Genomic DNA, 24,653 nt, shown 5'->3' with positions numbered 1-24,653 from the left:
CAGTTGCAAAGTTGATGCAAAGTTTGTATGACACAATTCCACCATCTGCACAATGTGGTAATTCTAAGCCACACTTTTGTTTTCACCCTTAAAAACTGTTGCAAACCAACATAGCTAATCCTAGTTGTGTTCCTAACTATAGTAAATTATTTATTGATTCATTACTTTAAGAAAAATTAGGTAAGATGGTTATGTATTAACCAACTCAATACAACATTAGAGTTAATGGAAATTCACATAAGTTGAGTACGTTAACCCAACATTCCAATTCGAAGGCGCTACATTCCAAGCTATGATAGTTTCTCTAGTAGTATAAGATGTAATCTTAAAGGAAAGAGATTGCCCTCTCAGTGTTGCAAATGCCTGGTACGATGCTCCCCAGTTATGGCTCATGTTGATCCAGTTAGTTTTGCTTCCTTTCACTGACATACTTAATATGTCACCGCCTCCTCCCACGTTCATTACGTAAACTAGTAACCAATACCCATTCCCTTGGAATGCAAATCGAAGTCCACCTCTCTTCACACATGGAACTCTGCAATAATCGATATTTAGTGACGTAAGTGTGGCAAAACTAAAAGATTTCACAAGTATATATACTGTGAATGCAAGGGCAAAAAACAAGTCTTGTGATTAAGAATATAATATCTATGAACTTCCTACTCATTGTCAGTGGATTTTGAGTTTGATAATGATAAACTTAACAGGAGTATATATATGTACCTGCGATATTGAACGGGCACAATACCAGCTCTCCATTGAGCGATTTTCATGAACGCAGGTTTGGACATATCGAAATGGGTTCTAGGTGGGTTGCACCATCCTCCATTGTTGGTTGGCTTGTACCAGTTAGGTGGGCAAAGATTTGTAGCAGTAACGGTGGTGGAGGTATAGCTATTATAGCACCACTTAGAGTTAACACACCTTATCTGAAAACAAGCTCCACAAGAATAGCCATTGTTGAACAATGTTGTGCTCAATGCTGCTGTATCTGTCCCATAACCACTATTAAACAAGTTTCCATATCCACATGCTCCTCCTGGAGATCCAAACAGTTTTTATTAGTGGGTATGAATACAAACAAAGTGAGTTAAAATGACAAACTAGAAACTTATCTTATCAGCAAAAACGAAAAGAAATGTTCCTTTTTTTTTTTGGAAAAGGGGATTGGCTTTATATCCCAATACACACCCATTGTTTCGGAGGCTGTTTCATCGCCATAAAATGTGGCATGAGCAAAATACCACGGTGATGGCCGAAAAGTGGCAGCTTCTGTAACCATATGCTCCATAATCATCATTAGCATTAAGCTCATGCCAAAGAATAAGAAGTTGAAGTTCCATAAAGGGAATGAAGAAAAACTTGAAGCCATTTTACTTGTCAAGTAAACTAGGAATACTGGACCACTCTTTTATATGGTAGTGCACCAACTAGAAGCAATTGTAGTGTTTGACTAAACTATATGAAGAAAAATAAATGGAGTAGTGAGAGCCATGAAGCCTTATGAAAAGTAGCGAAAGAAACGAAGATATTATTATTCTATAAGAGTGACGACATGGGTGATTAATTATGTTGGCTCGAGACTGAGTCAGTAGTGAAGTTATATCTCTTTTGGGTATTGGAGGAACTTCTTTACAATGTTTTGTACTTTGATCACTATCGTTTATTTGAATCTGTACTTCTTAACCTAATTGTACTTGCGGACACGAACAACCCTTTTTAGATCTTGTACTTAATTTGTGCAATGAGAACAAAAAATTAAGTCTTACTGCATTTCTAGAGCTACTTTAGTTGTTCCTTCAACTTTTTTGGAATAAAATACTTTCATAATTGAAAACTATTCATTCATCTCTTGTGCTAGATTGGGGTGGACAGGGTTTACCGTCCCTTGTGTACTTTTGATATTCATCTCCGAATAATAATATTATGAGAATCGACGTGAGTACAACTATGGCTTGAGTTCACCTATTTAAAGTCAAATTGACCTCTTTGGAGTTCTTGTTAAATAATAATACTCTAAAATTCAATTGATTAATATCCATTATTTATTTGTAGTAATTATTTATTGAATTTCAATGTCCCTCAAGCTAAGTGTACGGTTGTACCTATAAATGAAGTCAAAGCTCAAACTAGGTGGAAAATGAATATTGGAAGTCTTGTTCATGCCACATATATAGGTGTTCAAATTACTTATCATTTTTTTGGCAAAAATATTGACAAATTGTTCAAAAGTGGGTAACTAATTTAGAAAGGTAAAGACATTTCTCTCCAAGAATGTTGTGACATCACTCAAATCACATACTTTCATATGTCATTATTGGAAAAAGTTTTACCATTTTTTCGGGTTTTGAGTAGAATACTATAAGATTAACTTCCCAAATACAAGATAATGCAACTAGGTATTTGAAAGACCAATAGAGTTCCCAAAACAGATTTACATTTCCTCTACTAGCAGCTAAAAGAGTTCCCAAAACCATAAACTATGGCTTCTTTTCAATTTTTACAGAGCACAACCTTATGATACATCGTGCGCATAAAGGATGTTAATGTAGACATCTTCGACGATGCAATTTCGTTTTCAGAAAGGTGTGACAGAAACTAATTCTACATAGAAGAGAGTCTACTATTAACGGCAATAAATATACAGTATACATATTTCTTCTTCATCTCTTGATCTTAATCATGGTATCAATACATATTAACAAACTAAAGTTACAGATTTTACGTTTTCTCCGATTCAGTCGGAAGTTGATGCTGACCTCAAAGTTACTTAAAATATAGAGTTTGCAGAAGTAGAACGGTAGAGCTTCAGGCGAGTAGATTTCATCCTGCATTATAGTAAAGAGCAAAGTTATTAGCGTTAATCGATTTACGAGGATAAAAGAAGAGTAAGCAGTCTTTTTGTAGGTGCTCGATCTCTTTCACGAATCTCAAAAGAAAGTGATTAGAACAACCCATTTTAGTTTCGATCATTCTCACAAATATTCATGGTCGATTGTTTTGCGAATATATTTATCAGAAGCTTCCTATCTGTGAGAGCTTGGTGTAGGAATAAGTGATATTTGTGGTTCGAAGAACTCTGGTTCATAAATTATACAAGAAAAGTACCTTCGTTTAAGCTTCAGCTCCTTCCGGCAATGTAATCAAGCGTGTTCTTTGATCAAACACTAGCGGAGTGCTACAACTGAGCAAGAACAAAAAAAAAACCATGTTTCATGAACAAAATCATCCATTTAGATCCAAAACCTAATATACATGCACCAAGTAGTGATTACTTACTTCGAACATTTGACGGTATTGCTAGTACCACCACTAGCAATTGATAGTATAGTCCCAAAGAAAGAAACGTTTTCTGTTCCACAGTTTGGGCAGGGACCCTAAATGATAAAAAAATATGTTACCAGGTCTGCCATTTCGAACCAAATCACGCGATTCTTTTTTTTTAAATTGTAGCAGGAAGGGGATTAAAAGTCATACCTTAAGAATAAGAAAATCTTTGACTATGACATTTGTGATTGCTTGAGCTACCCAAAATATGAGAGGAAGTGCAGCAAACCACGTGAAAATGAAACTGAATGGCTCCGGAAGCTGCGTTTTTAAGTGATTCAAGCATATTTAAGCTCGAGAAGTACGAATGAGGTATATTAAGATGTAAATACCATATAACTAACCTCCAAAAGATAAGTGATCTCAAATCCGGTTATATCGTCCAAGAAAAAGAACCTGTTAATATCAACACAACGAAAAAAAATAAGAACTTACATGCTTTAGATCTTTTGATTTCACCATAGTTAGATTTTAATTGAAAAATTGAACAATTCCTATACCTAGGGGGTGAGACTTTTTTCCCTTATTAAGAACAATTTTTTGGAAAATGTTTGTATATTATCACCTAGGCGAGGGTGGGTTTGCCGCTAAGACAGGTCAGTAGGGAAGTCAGGGGCGGTTCAGGGCAGACCCATGCCAAGAGAAACAACAATGCTAAACGGCCCGAAAAAATAGGCCGGCCACAGGCCGAAAGCCGACGTGGCCGGCTCCCATCGGGCGGGTCGTCTCTCTCTCTCTCTCTCTCTCTCTCTCTCTCTATATATATATATATATATATATATATATATATATATATAGTGCAGACATAAAGATAGGTTACTGACAGAGTAAGTGCAATAACAGCAGCTGGAACGTTGAGTAGGAACATCTTGAAATAGTCGACAGATAAGTCACTGTACACCTATAACTCAAAAAATGTCAAGTAAATAAATCATCTCGACACAAATGATTTGAATAAAACACTTTTAACATCTGAAACTAGTCTAGAAGAGCTTAGAACATTTTATTGGGTTGTCGTTCTGAGAGAAATTCTTAATAAAAGATGAGTACCTTTCTACTTCGGAGACTGCATCTTGGACCTTCCACGACGATTTCGCTTCCTTCCTTCTAATAACATGATTATGCATAGGAAAACACAATAAATAAAGACTTTCAGTCGTCTAGAATCTCAAGTAGTAATTAAGCGATTGAGAAAACGGGGATCAAGATTTTGCTTGTCACAGAGAACACCCACGAAATGAATCTTATTTCTCGTGTGATTTTATTACAAATAGTGATAGTCCAAACCTTTAATTCCAACTTCAACTCGTCATACTCCTTATCTGTGAGTATTGGGCTCCCACTAACATAAGCCATGGAAGCTTCTAGAAACTTCTGTTCTTTGGAACCTGCATTAAGGCAAAGCTAACAACATCAATGTGAATAACCTTAAATGTCAACGATTTTACTGAAAACAAAATTTGTTGTTTTGCACATACTTAACATGACGACACTGCTTCCTTCCCACATTAGTTCTTCCTTGAGATTATCAAATTCTTCGTTTGACATGGTTGCTTTCCCCTCATAATAGAATGCCTAAAGCATAAACAGATCGAACACATTATGTTATTTACATGAAGTTCAAAAGTATTTTTAACATCACGAAGAAAATATAAGTCGACTTATTCGTCTAGGTTTAGTACTTGTAGTGCTAGAAGAAACTCCTGCTCAAGCTCTCCTACTGTCTTCTTTTTCTTGTCTAAGCTGCAATATTGAATGATTTTACCGTCAACACCTTCTTCCATAACCTGGTCTGAAATAAGATTAGAGTCAGAAGAACGACATCACTTATGTAGTAAGCGACCATGAGCCTAAAAGAACATGTAACATGTGCTCGACGAATATAAGCACATTCGAGTGATGCTTGGCGTTTTAGCAATATTTACACTTGAAATTTATATATGTCGGAAGAAAATAACAACCCAATCTTATAAAGGATCGAAGTAGAGAAAGAGAGAAAATACAAACACTACCAAAATTTGTTGTTACATATGCCAATTACCACTTATCTTATATCTTTTTTAACGCAGGTGAGCCGTCCAGCCTGGCATGGTCCAAACCCCAGGTCTGGCTCCGGCAGCGTGACCCAGTTTACACCTCTAGTACGGCCAAATAGACGTGAGTCGAGGGTCGCCTATATTTGTGAAGATGATCTTCTTGGCTTGGTCTCTCTCTCTCTTTTGGGTAGATTTTGGCCACATGAGGAAACATTGTGATTGTTGGAGAAGATAAAATGAAAGCTAGATATCATGTACTTGGCTATGGGAGTATCATTTGTCTATGTGGGACTATTCTCATGTCATTATTAACACTCTGTCGAATGGGATATGGACTTACAATCAATGTAAATAAGGTCTAATAAGAATAAACAAGGTAAGAACATAATACTTGGGCATAGATAGCATAAACACAATTAACCAACTAGTTTAGCAACACTAGGCAAGATGAACCAAGAAATTAGTAACTTTAATAAAATCCTAATTGAAGAATTTGAGGGGAGATGATAAGCTAATAACCTTGGTTCTGCTGATCAGTAGCCCTAGCAGTGAACACGAAAAGCCTTGGTTGTGGACATAATTTATGAAATTTGAAGGATGAATTGAGGTGGAGTCTTGAAGAAGAAGAATGAGGAACAGAGAGAGGGTTGAAGAGTTTGGGGCGAGGGGGAGAGAATGAAAGGCGAGGAGAATTGAGAGTAAACCCTAATTGGGTAACCATTTTTTTTGTTAATGAGAAGAGGAGTAGTGAGAGAAAGTGTTGTGGGTTTTGAGTGGCAGTGAGAGAAAGTTAGTGTAAACATGTTAGGAAGAAAAGGTGAGAGAGAAAGAAACAGAGGAAGGGAAGGGTTGAGAAATTCAAAGATAAGGTAATTGCAAATGTGTGGAGGGAAATTAAATTCTATTGAATCCAAACAATATTCTTGTTTGCATAATCTTTTTAAGTATTCCAAGTCATTCAATACACACTCCATGACACGTGGATGGCTTAATAATCTAGTGAGAAAATCATTCTCACCCCTTGTAGCATACATGCTTTGTCTTAGTTGGATTATGTAGACATGCATAATTTAGAGAAAAAAGAAAATGAATAAGAGTTTCTCTTTATAAATCTTGTTCGTTTACGTATTACGGTCGAAATAATACACAAATACATGTGAATATCTGATCTAGTTAAAAAAAATTGTTTAGTAAAAGACAATGTTCTCACAATCTCACCCAGGACACCTTTTGTTAAAGAAGAATCAAAGGTTCCTTATATTTGTTTCTCATGTTGCTCGACCGCGTTTTATCTTGCAAACAATCAGAGCCACTGAAATGAATAACGACCTGATCTAAACCCATAAATAGAAAACGAATTGAACCCCCAAACGAACTTTTACTAATATATATATATAGGTGATTTAGATTTGGGTTGTTCATATTGTTCACAAGACATAAGATAATAGAGTAATAAAATGGGAGAGTACATGGGCTCAACATGAAAAGTTGAATAAAAAATGACCCTGCAAGAGCTCCACCCACCTAAGTCGTCTGATCGATAGATGGGTTAGGACTACGAGCTTCTCTGAGGGATGGATATAATTTTTTGTTGCCAAATTTAGTTGTCCTTCTTGACACCTCTAAAACTTAAAGCAAGTAGTTCACAGGTATCTTAAATCCGTGACTCCAAATACAACTTAACTTGTAGATGGGACAAATATAAGGGTCCATGGGTTTTAAGTCCAAAATAAAGTTCAAAAAGGGTTTAAGGTCCAATCTTCTAAAAAAATAGGTTTTTAGTCTTTTTCCGTTTTAAAGAAACATTGTTGATACATAATGTGTTATGTATGACGCACATGAAAAAAATGAAATAAAGTATGAAACTTTAACAATAAATAACAGGTAATTTATGAAACAAAACAAAAATCAATAAACAGAAAAACACTGTAACCTTGACATATAAACATATTTTAACTAAGTTGGACTAAATATCCATTATAATTATTATTTTGGCTTAAAATCCTATATTAATATTAGGGTGGACTAAATGTGTGTTTAGGGGTAGATTTTTTGACTAGAAACCCAAAATTGCCAAATATAATGGTAAGTGAAAGTTTGAAGGAAGAAAAAAAATGTACAAAGAGAATGGTAGCTAAGGCTAGGGGTGGGAATCGGGCGGGTATGGGCACCCGCGGGTAATTCTGAATCGGACTCGGGCGGGTCGGGTAAGTTTCTCCTCTGCCCACTCGGGTTCTCGGGCGGATTCGGGCGGGCTTTTCTGAAATCTCCTATGATCAAAGCCCGCCCATGCCCACTAAAGCATCGGGCAAGTCGGGCTTCGGGCAAATCGGGCATCGGGTTTCTTTATCTGATATTTTTTTACCAGATCAGAAAACTCTAGAAATTTGATATTGTTCAAATAAGCTTCTTTAAACAAATTGATACCAAAACTTTACAAAACTTATAAATCAAGAATGAAAGAAATACTCAGATTCCGTAACATAAGAAATCAACAACTGATATAGATCTATATATGCAAACATGAGACTTGGTTGTCTTCCACTTTTTTTCTTGTCTTTGTATGTTTCATTAGTTCTTCTTTGTTCTTCCTTCACATCAAAATAATCTTAAAATTTGACCACTACATAGAGATGGAAGATGATCCCAATAACTTATTTAATAGAGAAGAAGGTTGGCACAAGAAGGTCTAGTAAATAAGAGAGAAACGGCTAGAGGGAACGTAGATTCTTTTTCTCTCTCTCTATGCTACCGAATTTTTCAGATTCAATGTGGTAAACTATTAGGGTTGCTTCAATATGTAGTTTATATATCTTGGGAGAAACCTTAAATCTACTTTGGGCTTTATAGTGAAGTATAATCGACACTCAAAGTGATAGGCATCTATAGGCACCCGTCGGGTGAGCATATCGGGCTCGGGTATGGGCGGGGTGGCGGGCAGAGCTTTTTACCCGAGCCCGCCCACGAAAAATCATCGGGCTGGGCGGGTAGTACCCATCTTCGGGCGCGGGCGTCCATGGACATTGTCGGGCGCGGGTAAACGTGACGGGTATCGGGCTTTCGGGTAGAATTCCCACCCCTAGCTAAGGCATTGTGGAAGTGACAGCTCCTTGAGAACTACCCAACTCTTCATCTTCTTTTCAGTGTTGCATACGTGGCTTAATACATTTTACTATATAAGTTCAATGCCAACTTGCGTGACGTTTAATCATTTCCATTTCCAATGTACTATTGCCAAAAGGAAATTGCAAGAACTAGAAAGTGCGAGAGATTGGATTATCTCCTTCTTTATGACAAAATGGACTAGAAATGGATGTGTTTGGAACACAAACCTCGTTCGGCTATGTTAAAATTTAAGGGAGATGTTAGAGTTACTTAGAGGATGACATAATGACGTGGAATTCACTAAAAGACAAGATTTTTTCAAAATTTGACCACGGTGGGGACCGTTTTTGTTTCCAAATAAAGAAATATGTCATCATCTCAATACTAAATTCTAAGTCACTCTATCATTTCCCAAAATTTAAAACGAGTACTGATAAGGAACAAAAAAATTTAAGCAGACTTTACAAACTAACGGATCTTATTATTCAAAATGAAGTTCAATTTGACTATATATTTGTTGTTCCTTAGTAAATGTAGAAGTTCTGAGGACAACTTAACATTCTATTTTTTATTACATGGTCTCTTTTGAGTACATATATATACTTACCACAAACAAATATTTGTTAAATGGTTGGTGCCCACTCGTGCCATACCAGTCTGGTCAGTGTACCTACCAAAACCCATTCCTTTATATAAAGGTCTTCACAAACGTCATAACTCAAATCACTTAGAGACAGAGAGAGAAAGAAAACAAAATCTAGAGAGAGTGAGAAAGAGAGATAAGTACTAATGGCTCCAACCCAAGTAGCAATAACACCAAGCAACAAACTTGAGAGCTTAATAACAATTAGCACTAATGAAGTCCAAAAACCAAACCCTCCTCCATTAGTGGAAGTAGTAGAACAAGTACTACCTCTTCAACCAAGTAACAAAGTTGATAGTACAATAACAACCACACATGAAAACCAAAACCCTAACCTTCTTCCATCCTCTATTGAACCAACAACAATTAACAGAGTTGAAAGTTTAGCAACAAGTGGAGTTGAATCAATTCCACAAGAATATATTCGAACCAAAGAAGAACGAGATAGTATAAACGACGTTTTCGAAGAAGAAAAGAAGTATGATACCGGTCCTCAAATACCCGTAATCGATTTAAAAGGAATCGATTCGGAAGACAAAGTAGTGAAAGAGAAATGTATGGAAGACTTGAAGAATGCTGCAATGACATGGGGAGTTATGCATTTAACTAACCATGGAATTTCTTATGATCTTATTAATAAACTTAAAATTGCAGGTAAAGCTTTCTTTGATCTTCCAATTGAAGAAAAAGAAGTTTATGCTAATGATGCTTCTTCTGGTAAGATTTCTGGTTATGGTAGTAAACTTGCTAATAATGCAAGTGGAAGACTTGAATGGGAAGATTATTTCTTTCATCTTGCTTATCCAGAGGATAAGAGAGATTTGTCTCAATGGCCTAAGACACCTGCAGATTATATGTAAGTCCTATTCGATGTCCGTTCCTTTACTTTTCGTAGTCATTTTTTTTTTAATTATAAACAGACTAATCAGTAAAAACTAGCCCGTTCGATCTAATGATTTTTGTTTGTCTCAATGGTTAACATTGAAGAAAAGGTTAAAATCAGAACAAAAACGAAAAAATGGCGTAAGGGTAAAAATAGAAATAAAGGACCCTTTTAAGATCATAACAGTTATTTAAGGAACAATTAAGAGTAGCTATAGTAGAAAAATAATTGTTACATACCAGTTGTTTACGTCGTATATACAAAGTTTTTGTTTTTGCCACAAATCTAGTAAAAATTGAGCAATGATTTGATGTTTTTGATGTAGTGAGTTGACAAGCGAGTATGCAAGGCAATTACGAGGACTAGTAACAAAGGTCTTATCAATTTTATCGATTGGTCTTGGACTAGAAGAAGGAAGACTCGAAAAGGAAGTAGGGGGCATGGAAGAATTATTACTCCAACTAAAAATAAATTATTACCCAAAATGCCCTCAACCGGAACTCGCCCTTGGTGTCGAAGCTCATACAGATATAAGTGCTCTAACCTTCATACTTCACAATATGGTTCCTGGTCTTCAAGTTTTCTATGAAGAAAAATGGGTAACTGCAAAATGTGTGCCCGATTCGATAATTGTACACATCGGTGACACTCTTGAAATACTTAGTAATGGTAAGTATAAAAGCATACTTCATAGAGGATTAGTGAATAAAGAAAAAGTTAGAATTTCTTGGGCTGTTTTTTGTGAACCACCAAAGGAGAAAATTGTTCTAAAGCCATTGCCAGAGCTTGTTAGTGATTCAGAACCTCCATTATTTACACCAAGAACATTTGCTCAGCATATTCAGCAGAAGCTCTTCAAGAAAACTCAAGAAAATATTATATCAAAATAAGTTTAATTAGGGTTTTAAGTTTTATTATTACTACTTCTTGAACTTAATTCTTATTTGTGTGTTAGTCCATAAACCCTAATCTTGAATGCATTTGGGTTAAGTCTGTATTTCTATTTTATGTGTGTTATGAACTTTAAAAGATGAATCTAATACAATCCTTTGGATAGATTTGTTAATTCTTTTTTGTCTCTGGTTAAATTAATTTATTTTTGTTTACTACTTAATATTTGGTGTGACCTTGGGCTTAAGAGATTCTTGTGGTGCCTATAAAGCTTACCACAAAATTGTTGTTTATTGGGCTTCTTAGTGGGCCAAAAAGGAGCGAGAAAAATCGAGTGCCAAAAAAAAAAATTAGAGAAGTGTTAAGGGCGCACAAACTCTTTACAAAGCCGACACATGGTTGAATGTAGTGTTTCCAAAATCTTAGTTTTCTAATACCGCACCCCATTTCAAAACAAAAAATGTCAACCGCGGATGGCGGAGGAGTCACCGGCTCTCTCTCTCTTATCTCCATCGCCACCACCACCACCTAAACTAACCAAAACCTAGATGTATTTACTTATCTATTGGATAATATATGTAAGACCTTACCTAACAGTTTTAATCAACTGGGTCCATTAAACGGGCTTATGCTCAGCCTCCTGTAAGTCGTTTTTGCTTTGTTGTATGTGGCGTCAAATTCGAGGGGCTAGGCAGACTTGGTCCATCTTAGATTCTGGATTTGACAAAATCTACATGGTCAATTCACTTTCATTATAAGATAAAAAATTTCAAAGATTGACTACGAAGTAAAGTAACTGTTCTTTTACTGACTCATCTAGTCAAGAATTTTGTCAAAATACTTTGTACAATTAGCATTTCCCCTTCAATTTTGCGTAATCCATCTTCGTTAAAATTGAATGTGTTGGGAAAGGAATACGGAATGGACTATGTTCTGCCTCCTACTATTAACACCCATGTAATTAAAGTATCAAGAGAAGGAGCTAATGTTAAATATTCTAGAGACAAGTACCTATAATTGTATTTATGTGATTGATTGGAGAGAAGCACGAGGGGATATTTGGTTTATAATTTAAAAGTCATAAAACAAAGGGCTAAAGTTAAAAAGTTTTGAAACTTTGTTCTGTTGTTTCTTTTGTTACATGATACATTTTTGTCTTCTTTTGTGATGATTACTATTTTTATGTTATTTATAGATAAACCCTCTTCTCCAAAAAAAAAGTTATTGCAGGAGGACGTCATCAACAAATAAGAATTTTGTAACTATTCAACTGCACTAAAAATATCTCTAGAATGAAGGAAGCTTTGATTGGAGTACAGACTCACGTGCACATACAAGTCTAAGAAGGTGAATTTTAGATTCCAAATTAAATCATGAGTATATTATCTCCAAAAAATTATTAGGTTCGAATTTCTACATTTTTTAAATCTTCAAATATGCCCCGGATTAATGGGTTGTCTAGTTTACGTCTATTGCCGAATAAACGTAATTATTTCTCTTCTTTATTATGTATATTTTGTTAGTTTCAAAACTTATAATATTAATATGATTCATTTTTTCAAATAGGGAAAGACTTTTGAAAGACGTTGTTAATATACATACACTAAACATAGTGAAAACGAGATGTTCAGTTGACACTTTCGAAGTCATTGATTGTTTGTTGGAAATTTATTTAGCTTTTTTTTTTTTCTTTTGGAATTTTTTGGTGTAATGTGGATCGCAAATGTGTTATTTAATTTGTGATATTGTATAATTGGCATTACTCTCTGCAGATAAGATATTATATTAATTTAAAGATCGTGGTAATCTATTCTTTTTTCGTAGACTTCAATCAAGTTGTGAGATAGTGAGACCACAACCAGACTAGTTAATCTATATAGATCTTCTTGGTTTTTATTCAAACTCTTGTCTTTAATTCATGAAACCAATGTATCTTAACTTTATGTGCTAAAACAACATAAAACTATATCTCATTGGTTACTCAAATTTTTATCTTAATATAAATAAATCTCTAAGATCAAAGCATATGGTGTCGAGAAGTGATTGAACCTTTAACTCTAATAACATAAATTAAAATTACTAAACTAAGGAACCTATTTAATTCATTTGAAGACCAAACAAATTTATCTTTTAAGTGTATTTTTTTATTATTAAAATTCTAATATTTTACATTAAGCAAATTAACTTTTTGACCTATATGAATGTATAGTTGATTTGGTCTCTGACTTTTATAGATTCGTCTCAATGTCTTATTTAATATGGAGATTATAATATTGACGAATGACAGAAGCACAAACAACATGTCCTCTTGCAATAATATTAGTCTAATTTGGACTTAACTATAAATTTGTCCTTTTCTCTGTCTTTTATTTGAAAGATGATCACAAATTCACAATGGGTGATATAGGTGTTATAAGACTGTTAACGGTAGACCTTACGAATCAAAAGGTTTCGGTAGACTCTGATATTTCTAGTTTAGCAATTAGCACACACAAGAGTCATGTCGTTACTCGTTATCTCCACATCAAAACTAAATAACAAGAGAGAGATGGTATTGGTGATTTGGTGGTGGAGGCGTTAATAGTAGCGGTGCTAATGGAAGGAAGAAACAGAGAGTATTAAACAAATGGAACTTGTATTTGTACAAAAAAATTTGGCTTAATTTATGACATCCTGACTCACCTTCAATAAAAAATATCAAAATTTGATTATGATCTAGACGATTCTTTTACCTGAGTGACCTAGCATTTCACAGATTAAGTCAAAATCTGGACGGTCCTTTTACCTGAGTGACTTAACATGTCACAAATTAAGTCAAGATGTTTTATGCACTTAGCATTTCTCTTAAAAAGAATATGTTAAGAAAAATATAACAAAAGTAAACAGTTTTGAAATGTGTGTTAAAAAAATTGACTGCTAAATTTTAGCAGACATACGGTACTAGTCTAGAGACCAAATTTGTAGTTGTCCACAAATTGGGGGTAAATTAGATTTAACCCATAAGAAAACCACAAATTAAGTAAAAAAAAATTCTTCTTAAACTAGTCAGAGTGTGATTCTTGATTTCTTATTACTTAGATGGAAAAAAAGGTACAAAGTTTGAGTTCTATTTAAAATAGGAAGAATAGTTAATTCAAGTTAAAGAGTCTAAATAGTAAAAGACATATTTGTAGGGATCAGTCTGCACTGCCACACCAAATATCAAGATAGATAATGGCATTGACCACTTCTTGGATCTATTTGAGTTTGGTCCCTCTGTTGGTCTTCCTCCTCATCCGATCCTAACAATACTAATAGTTGTCGGCTTCCTTGGTAAACATTTCTTAGCATCACCTATTTATTATTTAAGCCATCTCGATCTGTTCAAATTATATATGTATTTTAGGAAAAAGTAAGCTATATATTTACGCAACACACTTATAATAAAATGAAAATCATATAACGTAATATTTATTTATCAATTTTATAATATATAGGAACATATGAAAGTGTGACCGTACAACCAACACTTGCTGTAGTTTTTGTTAAGAGAAAAAATTTTACAATTTTCGTGAACAAAGAAACATATGATGTTATCGTACTCCAAAATTGACGTATTTTATTCTTTATTTTTGTTCTCTTTTTTACTTTATTGGAAATCTCTGTCAATGGAGTTCCCCAATCCTCAATGTTGTTGGATATGGAGAAACAAAGAGGGTTTTTCCTCTCCTTTTCTTCTGCAGTCGCTGGAAGGAGAGGGAAACTTTTCTCTCCGGTCAACCAGATTTTGGTTGGATTTTCTTCACGAGGGCCTCCCCTCTCTTCTAGCTATTCAACTCTCTTCTTGTAAGTTTTGTTCTACATCGAAAGTAGTTAGTTTATATTAAAAAAAAAAACATTTTGACACTCTAGAACGAATCTTTTTTGTTGTTCCATGATGCAGAATTATACTAGCCTACATCGCGCCATATGATGTGCTAACTAGTTAAACATTCGTTCTAACTCTGACTCTTTAATCGGACAAGTCGGTGTCGAACACTAGATAACTTACACTCACAAATGTGGTTTACATGCATAGTTCATAAAAGGCTAGACAATATAGTTTATGAAATCATTAACTTTACTATGAAATCAAGTCTAACTAATAAGATCTAATCTTTTATAAGAAATAGTCCGACACTGCCCACAAAAGGGTGAAAATATTTTGTGGATTTTGACATCCATATCAATGAGGGACATGCCCTCAATATGATAGAAAAAGATGTTACCACCAATAGCTTGCTTGGTGTTGGTGGGAAAGCAAATAAAAACAAAATCCTTATACCCCTTCAATGGGAGGAGTCCATTAATTATAAAGTTGCTAGACATCTATGATTGACATATTTGGTCCAACTTTGACTTGCTTAGATTATTCTACTAGATTTTTTGGTGAAGCAATTTACCTGTTGGACGACGACTAAGGTGTAATTTCTAAGAAAAATAAGATGAATGGACGCATGTAAATAAAATTTGAATTTTTAATTTCTCAATTTACTTGATAAGTTCGATTAAACAACATTGATTACAACTACTTGTTTACAAATTTAAATCTACTTAAGTATAACTAAACAATAATGATTACTAAAAGTAACTAAAAGAAATTTTTTGAGTCGCGTAGAAGACTTAATAAGTATCTCGCGCTGCCATTCCAACATGACCGTTGGGGAAACCCCAAAGGTCATGGTGGACCCCTTCAATCGACCCTATCTGTAAGGTCAGCAGAAGGGTTGGGTTGGGACTAGGAGTGTATACGAGCCGAGCTCTTAACGAGCTGCTCGAGCTCGACTCGACTATTGTTCGTGCTCGACTCGAATATTAACGAGCACGAGCTTAACATGAGCCCAAAATCATGCTCGTTTATGTAAACGAGCCGAGCTTGATCATTCTTTAGTGTATCACGAGCTACTCATGAACAGCTCGTTTAACATATTCTTATAATATTGTAGTACATAATTACGCATTAGTATTGAAACTTGTACATGAAATATCAACCATTAAAAATTTATCGGAATATTAATCATTAATCATTATTATTGTATGTGACAAATGATCATTGAAGTATTTTGATAATTTAGAAAGTTTTAATTTGAAGTATTTTGATAAATGAGTTTAAAAGAATGCGGGCTCGAGCTCGAGCTCTTTCAAACTTATACGAACCGAGCTTGAACAAGTGGACAATTACTCGAGCGAGCTCGAGCTCGAGCCCGACAGTCAAATACACGAACCGAACTTGAACATCTTACTACTCGACTCGGCTCAACTCGAATACACCCCTAGTTGGGACTGAGCCTAAACTCAACCCCGTGGGACGCCCATTGGACGGGTCGACTGAGGCCCAATATTCGTAAGTGTAAATTCTAACTTACAACAATTGAAATTCATATATGAAATAGTTATCTAATGCATATATATAGAGAGAGCAATATTGTCATTTCAGAAACAACTTTGTTCCATTCACCTCTACAAATTTTAGTGAGGTCCTTTACAACTGTGAGATCGCGTTTTTTCGAGACTAAATTATGGAGTATCACGTAAGACATCATACTTATACCATTACTCTTTCATTTTACCTAGGGGTGAGCAAAAACCGAACCAAACCAAGTCGAACCGCACCGATCGGTTTTTGGGCCGAACCGATCACCGTTCGACTCGGTTCGGCCGAAAAACCGGTCAAACCTAAATCGGTCTGGTTTGGCTCCGACTTGAGTTTCTAGAAACCGCCCAAATCGAACCGACCGAACCCTAAAGAAAAATGAAATAATATATATGTAAAGTTAGAAAGTATTAAATAACAAAGGAAAAAAAAATAGAATACCCTTAATCAACTCTTCCATACTACTGTCTGTCCACCTTCCTAGTTGTTGTTGACATTATCAACCATAATCTATTCAACTTGATTGAAAAGTTTTAGAGGTAAGTCTTCACTGATTTTCTATGTACTACTACATATTCTTAGTTAGTAACTTAAAATTATAGATTTTGCATTCTTCATTCTACTTCTTTTTTTGTTTGTAATGGTGCAAAAGTACGATGAAATTTCAATTTTTTTTTTCGATATATGCAATGATATGAATAACATTAGTTTTCCATTTTCTCTAAATTGTGCTCGGTTAAACCGATCAACCGAACTCAACCGAACCAAACCGAGTCGAACCATGTCGGTCGGCCGAATGATCGGCTCGACTTCGACCAATGATTTAGTCAAACCGCCACTTATTGGTTCGGCTTCGGCTCGAACCAAAACCGAAAAAAATCGACCGTTGCTCACCCCTAATTTTACCTATAGGAAAGGGAGATGAAAAAAAAAAGAATGTATCAAAAACCCAAAATCTAGGCCCTAGTAGAAGAAAAAATCACTAAAAAAAATAATGCATAAAACCCCATTTTTTGAGCACTTTTCACAACCATATTTTTCCATGATTCTATTTTTACTCTTATATGTCGACGACATATATAAATATGTTGCTAGAGATTGTTCACCATATATAATTGTGTTGTTTTAAAATGTTGACAACATATAGAGTTGCCTTATTTGTTATAAAATGTTGAACAATATATATAATTATGTTGTTAACAACATATATAATATTATTTGTTTGTTAATGAGTTTGTCAAATACAAACGATAATATGCATACAATTTAATTTTTGCAAACGACAAATAAAAAAATATTTTAGTCTAAATGTTTCTGTCAAAAGCAAAACAAAAAATGCGGAAACCATTTCTTTCTTCACAAGACAAATCGAAAAATACTTTAGTTAAAATGTTAGTGTTAATTTGTGTTCGTCAAATGCAAAAGACAAAATGCGAAATATTTTTGCAAAATAATTTTTGAGGAAAAAAACGAATTTGTTCAAAAATTTTAAAAATTGTTGAGAGCAAACTAAGTTTTTTTTTTTTTTTAATTTTCGAACATATTTTTCGTGTTGAATTGGGTAGGAAATTCCATTTTGGATGTAAAATTATATTTGTGCAAAAATAAATTCTTATAATATTATTCAGTCTAATCTATTATTATCTTCAAATTTTGAGCTTTATAATTACCTTTGGCGAAAAAAGAAAAATTAAAAAGTATAAAGGAGAGTTTTGGTTTGTCATTTTATGAGAGAGTTGGGAATAAGAGAAAAAGAAATAGAAGAAAAGGACAAAGAATAAGACAATTCCCACGTGACGGAAGAAATTCGGAAGTTAGTGAGAGTGAAGAGGTATGAGGAGGCTACACCCGCACGTGGGTAACCACGTCCACTATGTCTGTCTTACCCTACTCCGACATCTGTCCCCTCTTATTTGTTTGTTTTGAGGGAAGGAAGAGTTGGGCTATCCAATTTTGGCCCCTAGACCCATCCCCTAACCAACCGACACGTGTATTAACTTCCCAACCTCCACCTTACCCAATAATCCTATTTCATCTCAACCCAATATAGAGAACTTCTCAAAGTGCAACATTTATCTTCATTCTTTCTCTATTTGATTATTGATCATAACCTGTTCGATAAAAATACTGACTTGAGAGTGGTGCTAGTTGCCTTACTCATTTGGTTCTTTTCTTATGGATGGTGGTGTGGATACTAATTGATGTGAACAAGATGAATAGAGGATGCTAGAAGTTTTCGTTTTTGGGATTCAATTGTTTTATCTTTTGTAATGGGTTTCTGATTTGTTAGTGAGGATTGCTCAAGTCTAGTGATGGGTTTCTGATTTGTCTTAAGTAGTGCGGTCTGCGGCGGTGATGGTGTGGCGGAGCAAGGGAGAAGAAAGTGCTATTAGTTTTCTATATAATAAGTACAATAAATGTTATGGTTATTTGTTGGTCTTTAGGGTTTATATTGTTGGTCTTTAGGGCCTCTTTTGTTGGTCTTTAGGATCTTTTTATTTTTCGTTTTATTCAGGTATGAGTGCTTTGATCATCGATCACTATTGGGAGTTTCTTCATCAACTTACAACTCTCTCTACGATGTACCGGGTACAGTAACGCAAACTGGAGATTTGCACGCCGACGGTTGACGGCGAGAAGAGAAGAAGGTGAAAGAAGCATCAGTTATTCAACTACCCTTAGTTGGTTAGTGGCGACTAGTCCACCAGTTAGATCAGACAGCTCTAGAGGCACTCCAAGTGGGCATAACTAGTCTTGTTTGTGCGGTTTTGTCTTTGTTCTTTTAAACTTCATGATATAATTCTCATTAGCCTTTTGGCCTTTAAATGAAGTTTGATTTCCAAAAGAAAAAGAAAAAGAAAAAGAAAAAAACATTCAAAAAGACTTAATAGTTTTTTTTTTGTTGAAATAAAAAAATTTCATAGTTGGGTTAGTAGTCTATAAGCTCCAAAACTCTTGATATGTGATGTCCAATTGTCAAAGGAGGTGAAACTCATGCCTATCCTACATATTACATCTTGATGATTATACTATAATATGTAAAAGTTCAATCAGTTAGTCATCCTTTACTAGGTGCTAAGCTAGCAAGGAGCATCTTCAATGTAAGTTTTGAATTGAAAAATTCTAACTGTGGCCTAAAATATTTTAAGTTTTTTCTAATAAAAGATTTAATTTTGGTTTTAACATGATGTGACAATATTTAATTTTAAGATGTTTAAATAAGAGCATCTCTTAGAACACCCGAACTCTAAAAACTTAGAGCGTCTCCAATGCAACAGTCAAACTCAAAATATTAGAGTGTCACATAGAATTTAATAGAGTTTCTCTTTAAAATTCATTTCTAATGCAAAAAATCAACTTGAAACTCTAAAATGATGTGTCAAGATTTATCCTAGAGATCTCTTGAGAGGACACTCTACCTCTTGAGGATCTTTAAGTGCCAGATAAGCAAATCAATTCATTTGATATTAAAATATAGGTTTTTAAAGTTTCTCTTGAGTGTTGTATTGGAGAAGGTTTCCCAATAGAGTGTCTCTAAATGGTCAAATAGAAAAGAGATCGTTTAGAGATCCACTTTTCACACTTGACACATAAATTTTTTAGATTCTTTCTCGGGTCTTGTAAGGGAAATGCTCTTAGAGTGCCACAATGTCATTTAGAAAAGAGAATCTTAATTAAGACTGAGACACATAAGATAATTTAAGTTTTTGTTGAATTTTACATTGGAGATGTCGAGATGTTGTGAGCCTGTAAATTTTTGAGTTCTCAATTTAAAGAGAGACTTTGAAATGAAGGACTTTCAATCCGATGAATGTGTAAGATTTTGGTTCTAATTTTTGAATACCGAGTTATTGGCTTTAAATTCAAAATGTGTCAAGCTTTTACTTTTATATAAAAAAAGGGTTAAAAAAACAAAATGGTTCAAAGAATTGAACAAGAATAACAAGTAACTCTAAAAAAAAGTTAGAAAAAGGAAATTTTAAAAAATAAAATAAAATAAAGTGGGGGATTCCAACCCCTTGTGAGTAGTCCACCAGCCTTTGGTGCAGTGGTTGGACACCCCTCTTAAGTCAATGAGGTCGTGAGATCGAGTCTCGATGAAAGTAATTTGCCGTCAAGATTTATTTTATCTAATTTAGGCTAAATAATGTAACAATTTGTCGGGCATTAGGCCTCTTTCATGTCGTTGGATTTTAGATCTCTTTTATTCGTGGTTTAAATTGTGCGGTTATCGTGCTTATCACATCTTCATGATGTATCAATGCCTTGTAACAACTAACGTAGATCGTAGTCAAATTCTCAAAAAAAAAAACTCCTTGTGAACCCAACCCATGAGTTCTCCTTTTGAAACACCCGGACTAGGCTTTGGTTCCTAATATTTAAATTTGAGATCGTAATCCCAAACCTATTTGGTTACTCTAAAATATTAAGAAGTCCTAAGTTGGATAGTGCCGTTTGAGTTATCTCATGTGGTTTATAGCTTAAACAGAGTATAATTTAATTTCTAAATGGCCTTTAGGGCCTTTATACAGTAGTTGGATGGTCTTGAACAATCTTTATAATGAGTTTTGAGAGTTTTTCGTAACGTGTGGTTGCCTTGAAATGATAATGACTATCGAAGTGTTTGTAATTTTTGTTTACATATTTCAATTATAGGTGGGTTATAGATTATCTAATTAGTCGTGTCAAACCGATGGATAAGTTAAGTAGGCCATGGGCTGCCCTGACTCTTCTTGCAAATTAATAAGGGTCAGGCAGATCTGCATATCTTGGCCTTTATTAGCTCGAGCTTGCTCTGATCCCAATCGTAGCGTTGCCAACAGCCTAACCAAACTACCTAGGTCGATAATGTCGAACCCATGGCTTCTCTTGCTCTCCTGTCTACCCAACACTACTTATTATCATTAATCTATTCGATGAAAAATTATTGAACAATTATTTTCCGATGGAGGAATAGTGCCACTAGTGGTTAGGGCAACTTTTGTTCAGAAGCTATTTGGAGTTATTTTTGTTTTGTTTGGTTTCCTCTTGGGGACCATTGTGTCGACCAACATTGGAAAATAGTGTCATCGATAACGAAAAATCTCATCTATTGAAAAAAAAGTCGAAAGCACTTAACAAAAAAAAAAGAAAAAAAAGTCGAAAGTTTATAGGACAATTGACAATCCATATAGCAGTCAACAAACACCCAAGACATTGAATCAAACCCAAAAATAATAGTGTAAAGTCTTTAAATGGTAAGTCTTACCTATTACCCACATAGTGCCATCTTGAATAGTTCCAAAACCTAAAAAATCCAAACCATGGGAAACCTCCCAATTTTGGTTTTCTGGCACCTTCACAAAACTGTACATGTCCTCATTGGACTAGTATTTTCCGAAATAATCATTAAATCATACAACATGTGACATGTCTGGCCTGTTTTACACGTGATGACGTAATCAACTACACTTCTCGAATATAGACCAACAATTCTATAGATTTTGATGGATGCCCATAATGTTGAACTACAATTTATAATGTACATGTACATATATATAATGTGTGTGTACTGAACTTACATTTGAATTTAATCTCTCCCTTTTCAGTTTTATTTTATAGTTTAATATTATCATATAAAAAGATCTAAATATTCTTCGAAATACTCTCATGTTTAAAAATATGAAGCAAAATAAAATTAAAAAAAATATTATTCAACAATACTAATTTTCTCAAAAATAGTGTAGTTGGTTCTAAGGCGAGATAATTTCTTACAAGTCTTTTTGTGTTGACGATTTCTCACAAGTCTTAGGTTCAATTACTTGTAAGCTATTAAGGTTCACACCTAACTTCATATTCAAAGCTTCATTAATCGGATGAAACATATGCAAATACGTATAAGTACGTATAAAAAATGGATCGATTGAGGTCTTTGTTCCATAATTTCTATATTTTTCATTACTTAGATATATATATATATATATATATATATATATATATAACTACTAAAACCCTCTAGAATATTGTAACACCTAATAAGAAGGCATTTATGGGTCCAAATTCCTTTGTACCCTCTCTCTATGTTTTTGTTCCTAATATTGCCCCCTACCTAGTACTCCAATGACAAGAGGGTACAAAGGACTAGAGAAAGAGAGAGAGAGAGGGTACAAACTACAAAGTACTAGAGAGAGAGAGAGAGATATTAGTTGTCTTTTAGTTGAATCCATTTAGAGAAGGCATCAAGGGTCCTTTCATCAGATCTGTAATGCTTCTGAGTGAATTGAAGAAAAGTTTCCCAGGTGAAATCTGGGTACATTCTTGGATTTTCCATGTTGATTAACTCCATTGGTGGTCTAACCTTCTTTTCTTTCTCTGGACATAAAAAAAAAGCAAGTGATTTCCTTGGCCTTTCACTATTCACTACTGCTCTATGTAAACAACTCTTATATCTCCCATTTGATAATGCCTGCAAAATTCAATCAAAACCCTTAATCATCAACCTGTTAATCAAATAAACCAGGCTTAGGTGGAGAAGCAGAATTTAGAGAGAAACATGGATCCCACTTCCCTCTTCTCAATCTTTCATGTCCACCTATGCGCAAATTTACATTTTTGGTGAGGGATGATGCTAGAGAAAAAGATAAAATAGGCAGACTCTGAACGGAATTCTTACGTTCATGTCGTGATTTGCTGTTCAGTAGATCACAATCATCTTAAACACGAATCACAACAACACACGTAAAATTTCTAGACAGAGTCACCCTAGTTTCTCTTGTTCACTAACATTTTTCTTTTTGTAAGTGAAAACACACTTTTAATAAATAAATAAAAAATTCAGGGTACGGATCTCGTCACTTCAAATACGAAGTAGTAGTACTACTTACCATGAAAGTATCACCGATATTAACGACGAATGCTTGAGAATTAGGAGGGATTGAATGCCATTGATTATCAACAAAAACTTGTAAACCACCAACTTGATCTTGATGAAGAATTGTTAATGAAGTTGGATCACAATGAGGGCCAGTTCCTAATGTTAATTCAGGATTTTTACATGGTGGGTAATAATTAAGTCTCATTATTGAATCATTCTTTTGGAAAAATTCTTTAAAATGTTCTCTTCCAATTCCAAGACTTAATCCCAATAACTCCATGATTCCTAGTGAGAGATTACTCATTGATTCACAGTAATCCTGATAGACCCTCCTAATGATCATAATCAAAACACAAATATCAGTTTAATTCGAAAACTACCCAAGATGAAGAAGATAAAAATTCAATGTTTTTTCTTACCCGAATTCGGTGAAATTTTCGCCCATAACTCTAAGCATATAATCTTGAACAATGGGTTGATCAAGTTGAGGTGAAAATTGAAAAGATAGAGTTTCTTTCCATGGAAGTTTAGATGAAAATCTACCAGTGAAACTACTAGCATAACCACAATGTTCCCCTGGTTTTCTTTGAGCTCTCTGTTTTTCCATTAATGACATTTCAAAGAAATAATCCATAAAACGATGAGCATCTTTAATAAGATTAAGATCAACTCCATGATTAACAGCAAGGAAAAACCCATGTTTTTCACAAGCTTCACCAACTAATTTTGAAGCTTTAATGGCAGAAACAGAGTCTCCTGATAAAAACCCACCTAAATCTATTAAAGGAACAGAGAGTTCTGGTGCAAAAGAAGATGGTTTTTCTTCATCTGGCCATACAAATTGATCGGGTATGTTTTTTTCATGTTGAAGAATGGATGCATCAAAAACTAAAGAAGAATTTTTATCTTCTTTAATGCAGTCAATAGCCATTTTTCTTAATAAATTTCTATGAATGATTGGATGATCAAAGTTAAAAGATAACACAAAAACAGAGAGGTAGCTAGAGAGAGAAGGAAATCAAGTAATATCTAGATAGATAGAGAGAGAGAGAGAGAGAGAGATAGAGAGAAAGGTAAGAGTTTGGTTTTCTGTTAATGAGAAGAGAAATGAGAGTGATATAAGAGTGTGAATAGAGAAAAACCATGGCTTCCCATTGGACAAGTAGGTAAACAAAACTTGGAATCTTATGGTGTTTCAATCTCTTGCCTATTTTGTTGTTCTCTCTCTCTCTCTCCAACTTTTCTCTCTCCCTGCACATATACAAGTTACAGGTTAAATGTCTTTGAATACATGCAAATTGAGTCCCATATTTATAATGAAATCAATATGTATTAGAAACCTATATATGGAATAACCTAGGATGCTCTTCTTTATAGGAGGGGGCATGAGTAATATCTTTTCAAACTTACGGTTAAAGCATCTCTAACCGGATAACATGAGAGGCCTAAACCCTGACAAATTTATATTATATTAGTTATTGTATATTACTTAAATTATAAGTGATAAATTTTGATGACAAACT

The 24,653-nt window shown here is 34.4% G+C and overlaps 4 protein-coding genes across 4 annotated transcripts; 1 reads left to right on the top strand and 3 right to left on the bottom strand.

The window, feature by feature from the left end:
• Positions 1–139: 139 nt before the first annotated feature.
• Positions 140–1,434, bottom strand: LOC147535202 (expansin-A7-like). Its single transcript, XM_086647739.1, has 3 exons — positions 1,192–1,434; positions 724–1,039; positions 140–535 (listed from the first exon to the last, which is right to left on the bottom strand). Exons 1-3 carry the CDS (start codon positions 1,370–1,372, stop codon positions 223–225), a joined length of 810 nt encoding a protein of 269 aa, XP_086503865.1. The 5' UTR covers positions 1,373–1,434; the 3' UTR covers positions 140–222.
• Positions 1,435–2,605: 1,171 nt separating this feature from the next.
• Positions 2,606–6,279, bottom strand: LOC147535201 (PGR5-like protein 1A, chloroplastic). Its single transcript, XM_086646582.1, has 11 exons — positions 5,883–6,279; positions 5,010–5,119; positions 4,806–4,902; positions 4,615–4,715; positions 4,378–4,434; positions 4,152–4,228; positions 3,672–3,723; positions 3,478–3,588; positions 3,280–3,377; positions 3,109–3,184; positions 2,606–2,828 (listed from the first exon to the last, which is right to left on the bottom strand). The coding sequence occupies exons 1-10, from the start codon at positions 6,082–6,084 to the stop codon at positions 3,115–3,117; spliced, it is 975 nt and encodes a 324-aa protein (XP_086502708.1). The 5' UTR covers positions 6,085–6,279; the 3' UTR covers positions 2,606–2,828; positions 3,109–3,114.
• Positions 6,280–9,166: 2,887 nt separating this feature from the next.
• Positions 9,167–11,060, top strand: LDOX (leucoanthocyanidin dioxygenase). The gene is made up of 2 exons (XM_086646579.1): positions 9,167–9,967; positions 10,320–11,060. The coding sequence occupies exons 1-2, from the start codon at positions 9,258–9,260 to the stop codon at positions 10,882–10,884; spliced, it is 1,275 nt and encodes a 424-aa protein (XP_086502705.1). The 5' UTR covers positions 9,167–9,257; the 3' UTR covers positions 10,885–11,060.
• An 11,147-nt stretch (positions 11,061–22,207) lies between these two features.
• LOC147535199 (gibberellin 20 oxidase 2-like) lies at positions 22,208–24,415 on the bottom strand. Its single transcript, XM_086648336.1, has 3 exons — positions 23,550–24,415; positions 23,141–23,462; positions 22,208–22,722 (listed from the first exon to the last, which is right to left on the bottom strand). The coding sequence occupies exons 1-3, from the start codon at positions 24,059–24,061 to the stop codon at positions 22,459–22,461; spliced, it is 1,098 nt and encodes a 365-aa protein (XP_086504462.1). The 5' UTR covers positions 24,062–24,415; the 3' UTR covers positions 22,208–22,458.
• Between the last annotated feature and the right edge of the window lie 238 nt (positions 24,416–24,653).

Source organism: Eschscholzia californica, unplaced genomic scaffold, assembly GCF_041429995.1.
Source record: "Eschscholzia californica isolate CP2 unplaced genomic scaffold, dmEscCali1.0.p SCAF_6, whole genome shotgun sequence".
Lineage (NCBI taxonomy): Eukaryota > Viridiplantae > Streptophyta > Magnoliopsida > Ranunculales > Papaveraceae > Eschscholzia > Eschscholzia californica.
The sequence above is the reverse complement of the archived record's forward strand: the minus strand, read 5'-3'. Positions and strand labels throughout refer to the sequence as shown.

Bases quoted from the DNA above. Each gene is read 5' to 3' on its own strand.
- LOC147535202 (XM_086647739.1), bottom strand. From the start codon at position 1,372: ATGGCTTCAAGTTTTTCTTCATTCCCTTTATGGAACTTCAACTTCTTA. The intron at 1,040-1,191 runs GTGTGTATTGGG...TTGGATCTCCAG, and splicing joins AACAGCCTCCGAAACAATGG to GAGGAGCATGTGGATATGGA. The intron at 536-723 runs GTACATATATAT...CGATTATTGCAG, and splicing joins GTGCCCGTTCAATATCGCAG to AGTTCCATGTGTGAAGAGAG.
- LOC147535201 (XM_086646582.1), bottom strand. From the start codon at position 6,084: ATGGTTACCCAATTAGGGTTTACTCTCAATTCTCCTCGCCTTTCATTC. The intron at 4,716-4,805 runs GTATGTGCAAAA...GCCTTAATGCAG, and splicing joins AAGCAGTGTCGTCATGTTAA to GTTCCAAAGAACAGAAGTTT. The intron at 3,378-3,477 runs GTATGACTTTTA...TTTATCATTTAG, and splicing joins AAGATTTTCTTATTCTTAAG to GGTCCCTGCCCAAACTGTGG.
- LDOX (XM_086646579.1), top strand. From the start codon at position 9,258: ATGGCTCCAACCCAAGTAGCAATAACACCAAGCAACAAACTTGAGAGC. The intron at 9,968-10,319 runs GTAAGTCCTATT...TTTTTGATGTAG, and splicing joins AAGACACCTGCAGATTATAT to TGAGTTGACAAGCGAGTATG.
- LOC147535199 (XM_086648336.1), bottom strand. From the start codon at position 24,061: ATGGCTATTGACTGCATTAAAGAAGATAAAAATTCTTCTTTAGTTTTT. The intron at 23,463-23,549 runs GTAAGAAAAAAC...TATGATCATTAG, and splicing joins GAAAATTTCACCGAATTCGG to GAGGGTCTATCAGGATTACT. The intron at 22,723-23,140 runs GTAAGTAGTACT...TGAATTTTGCAG, and splicing joins ATATCGGTGATACTTTCATG to GCATTATCAAATGGGAGATA.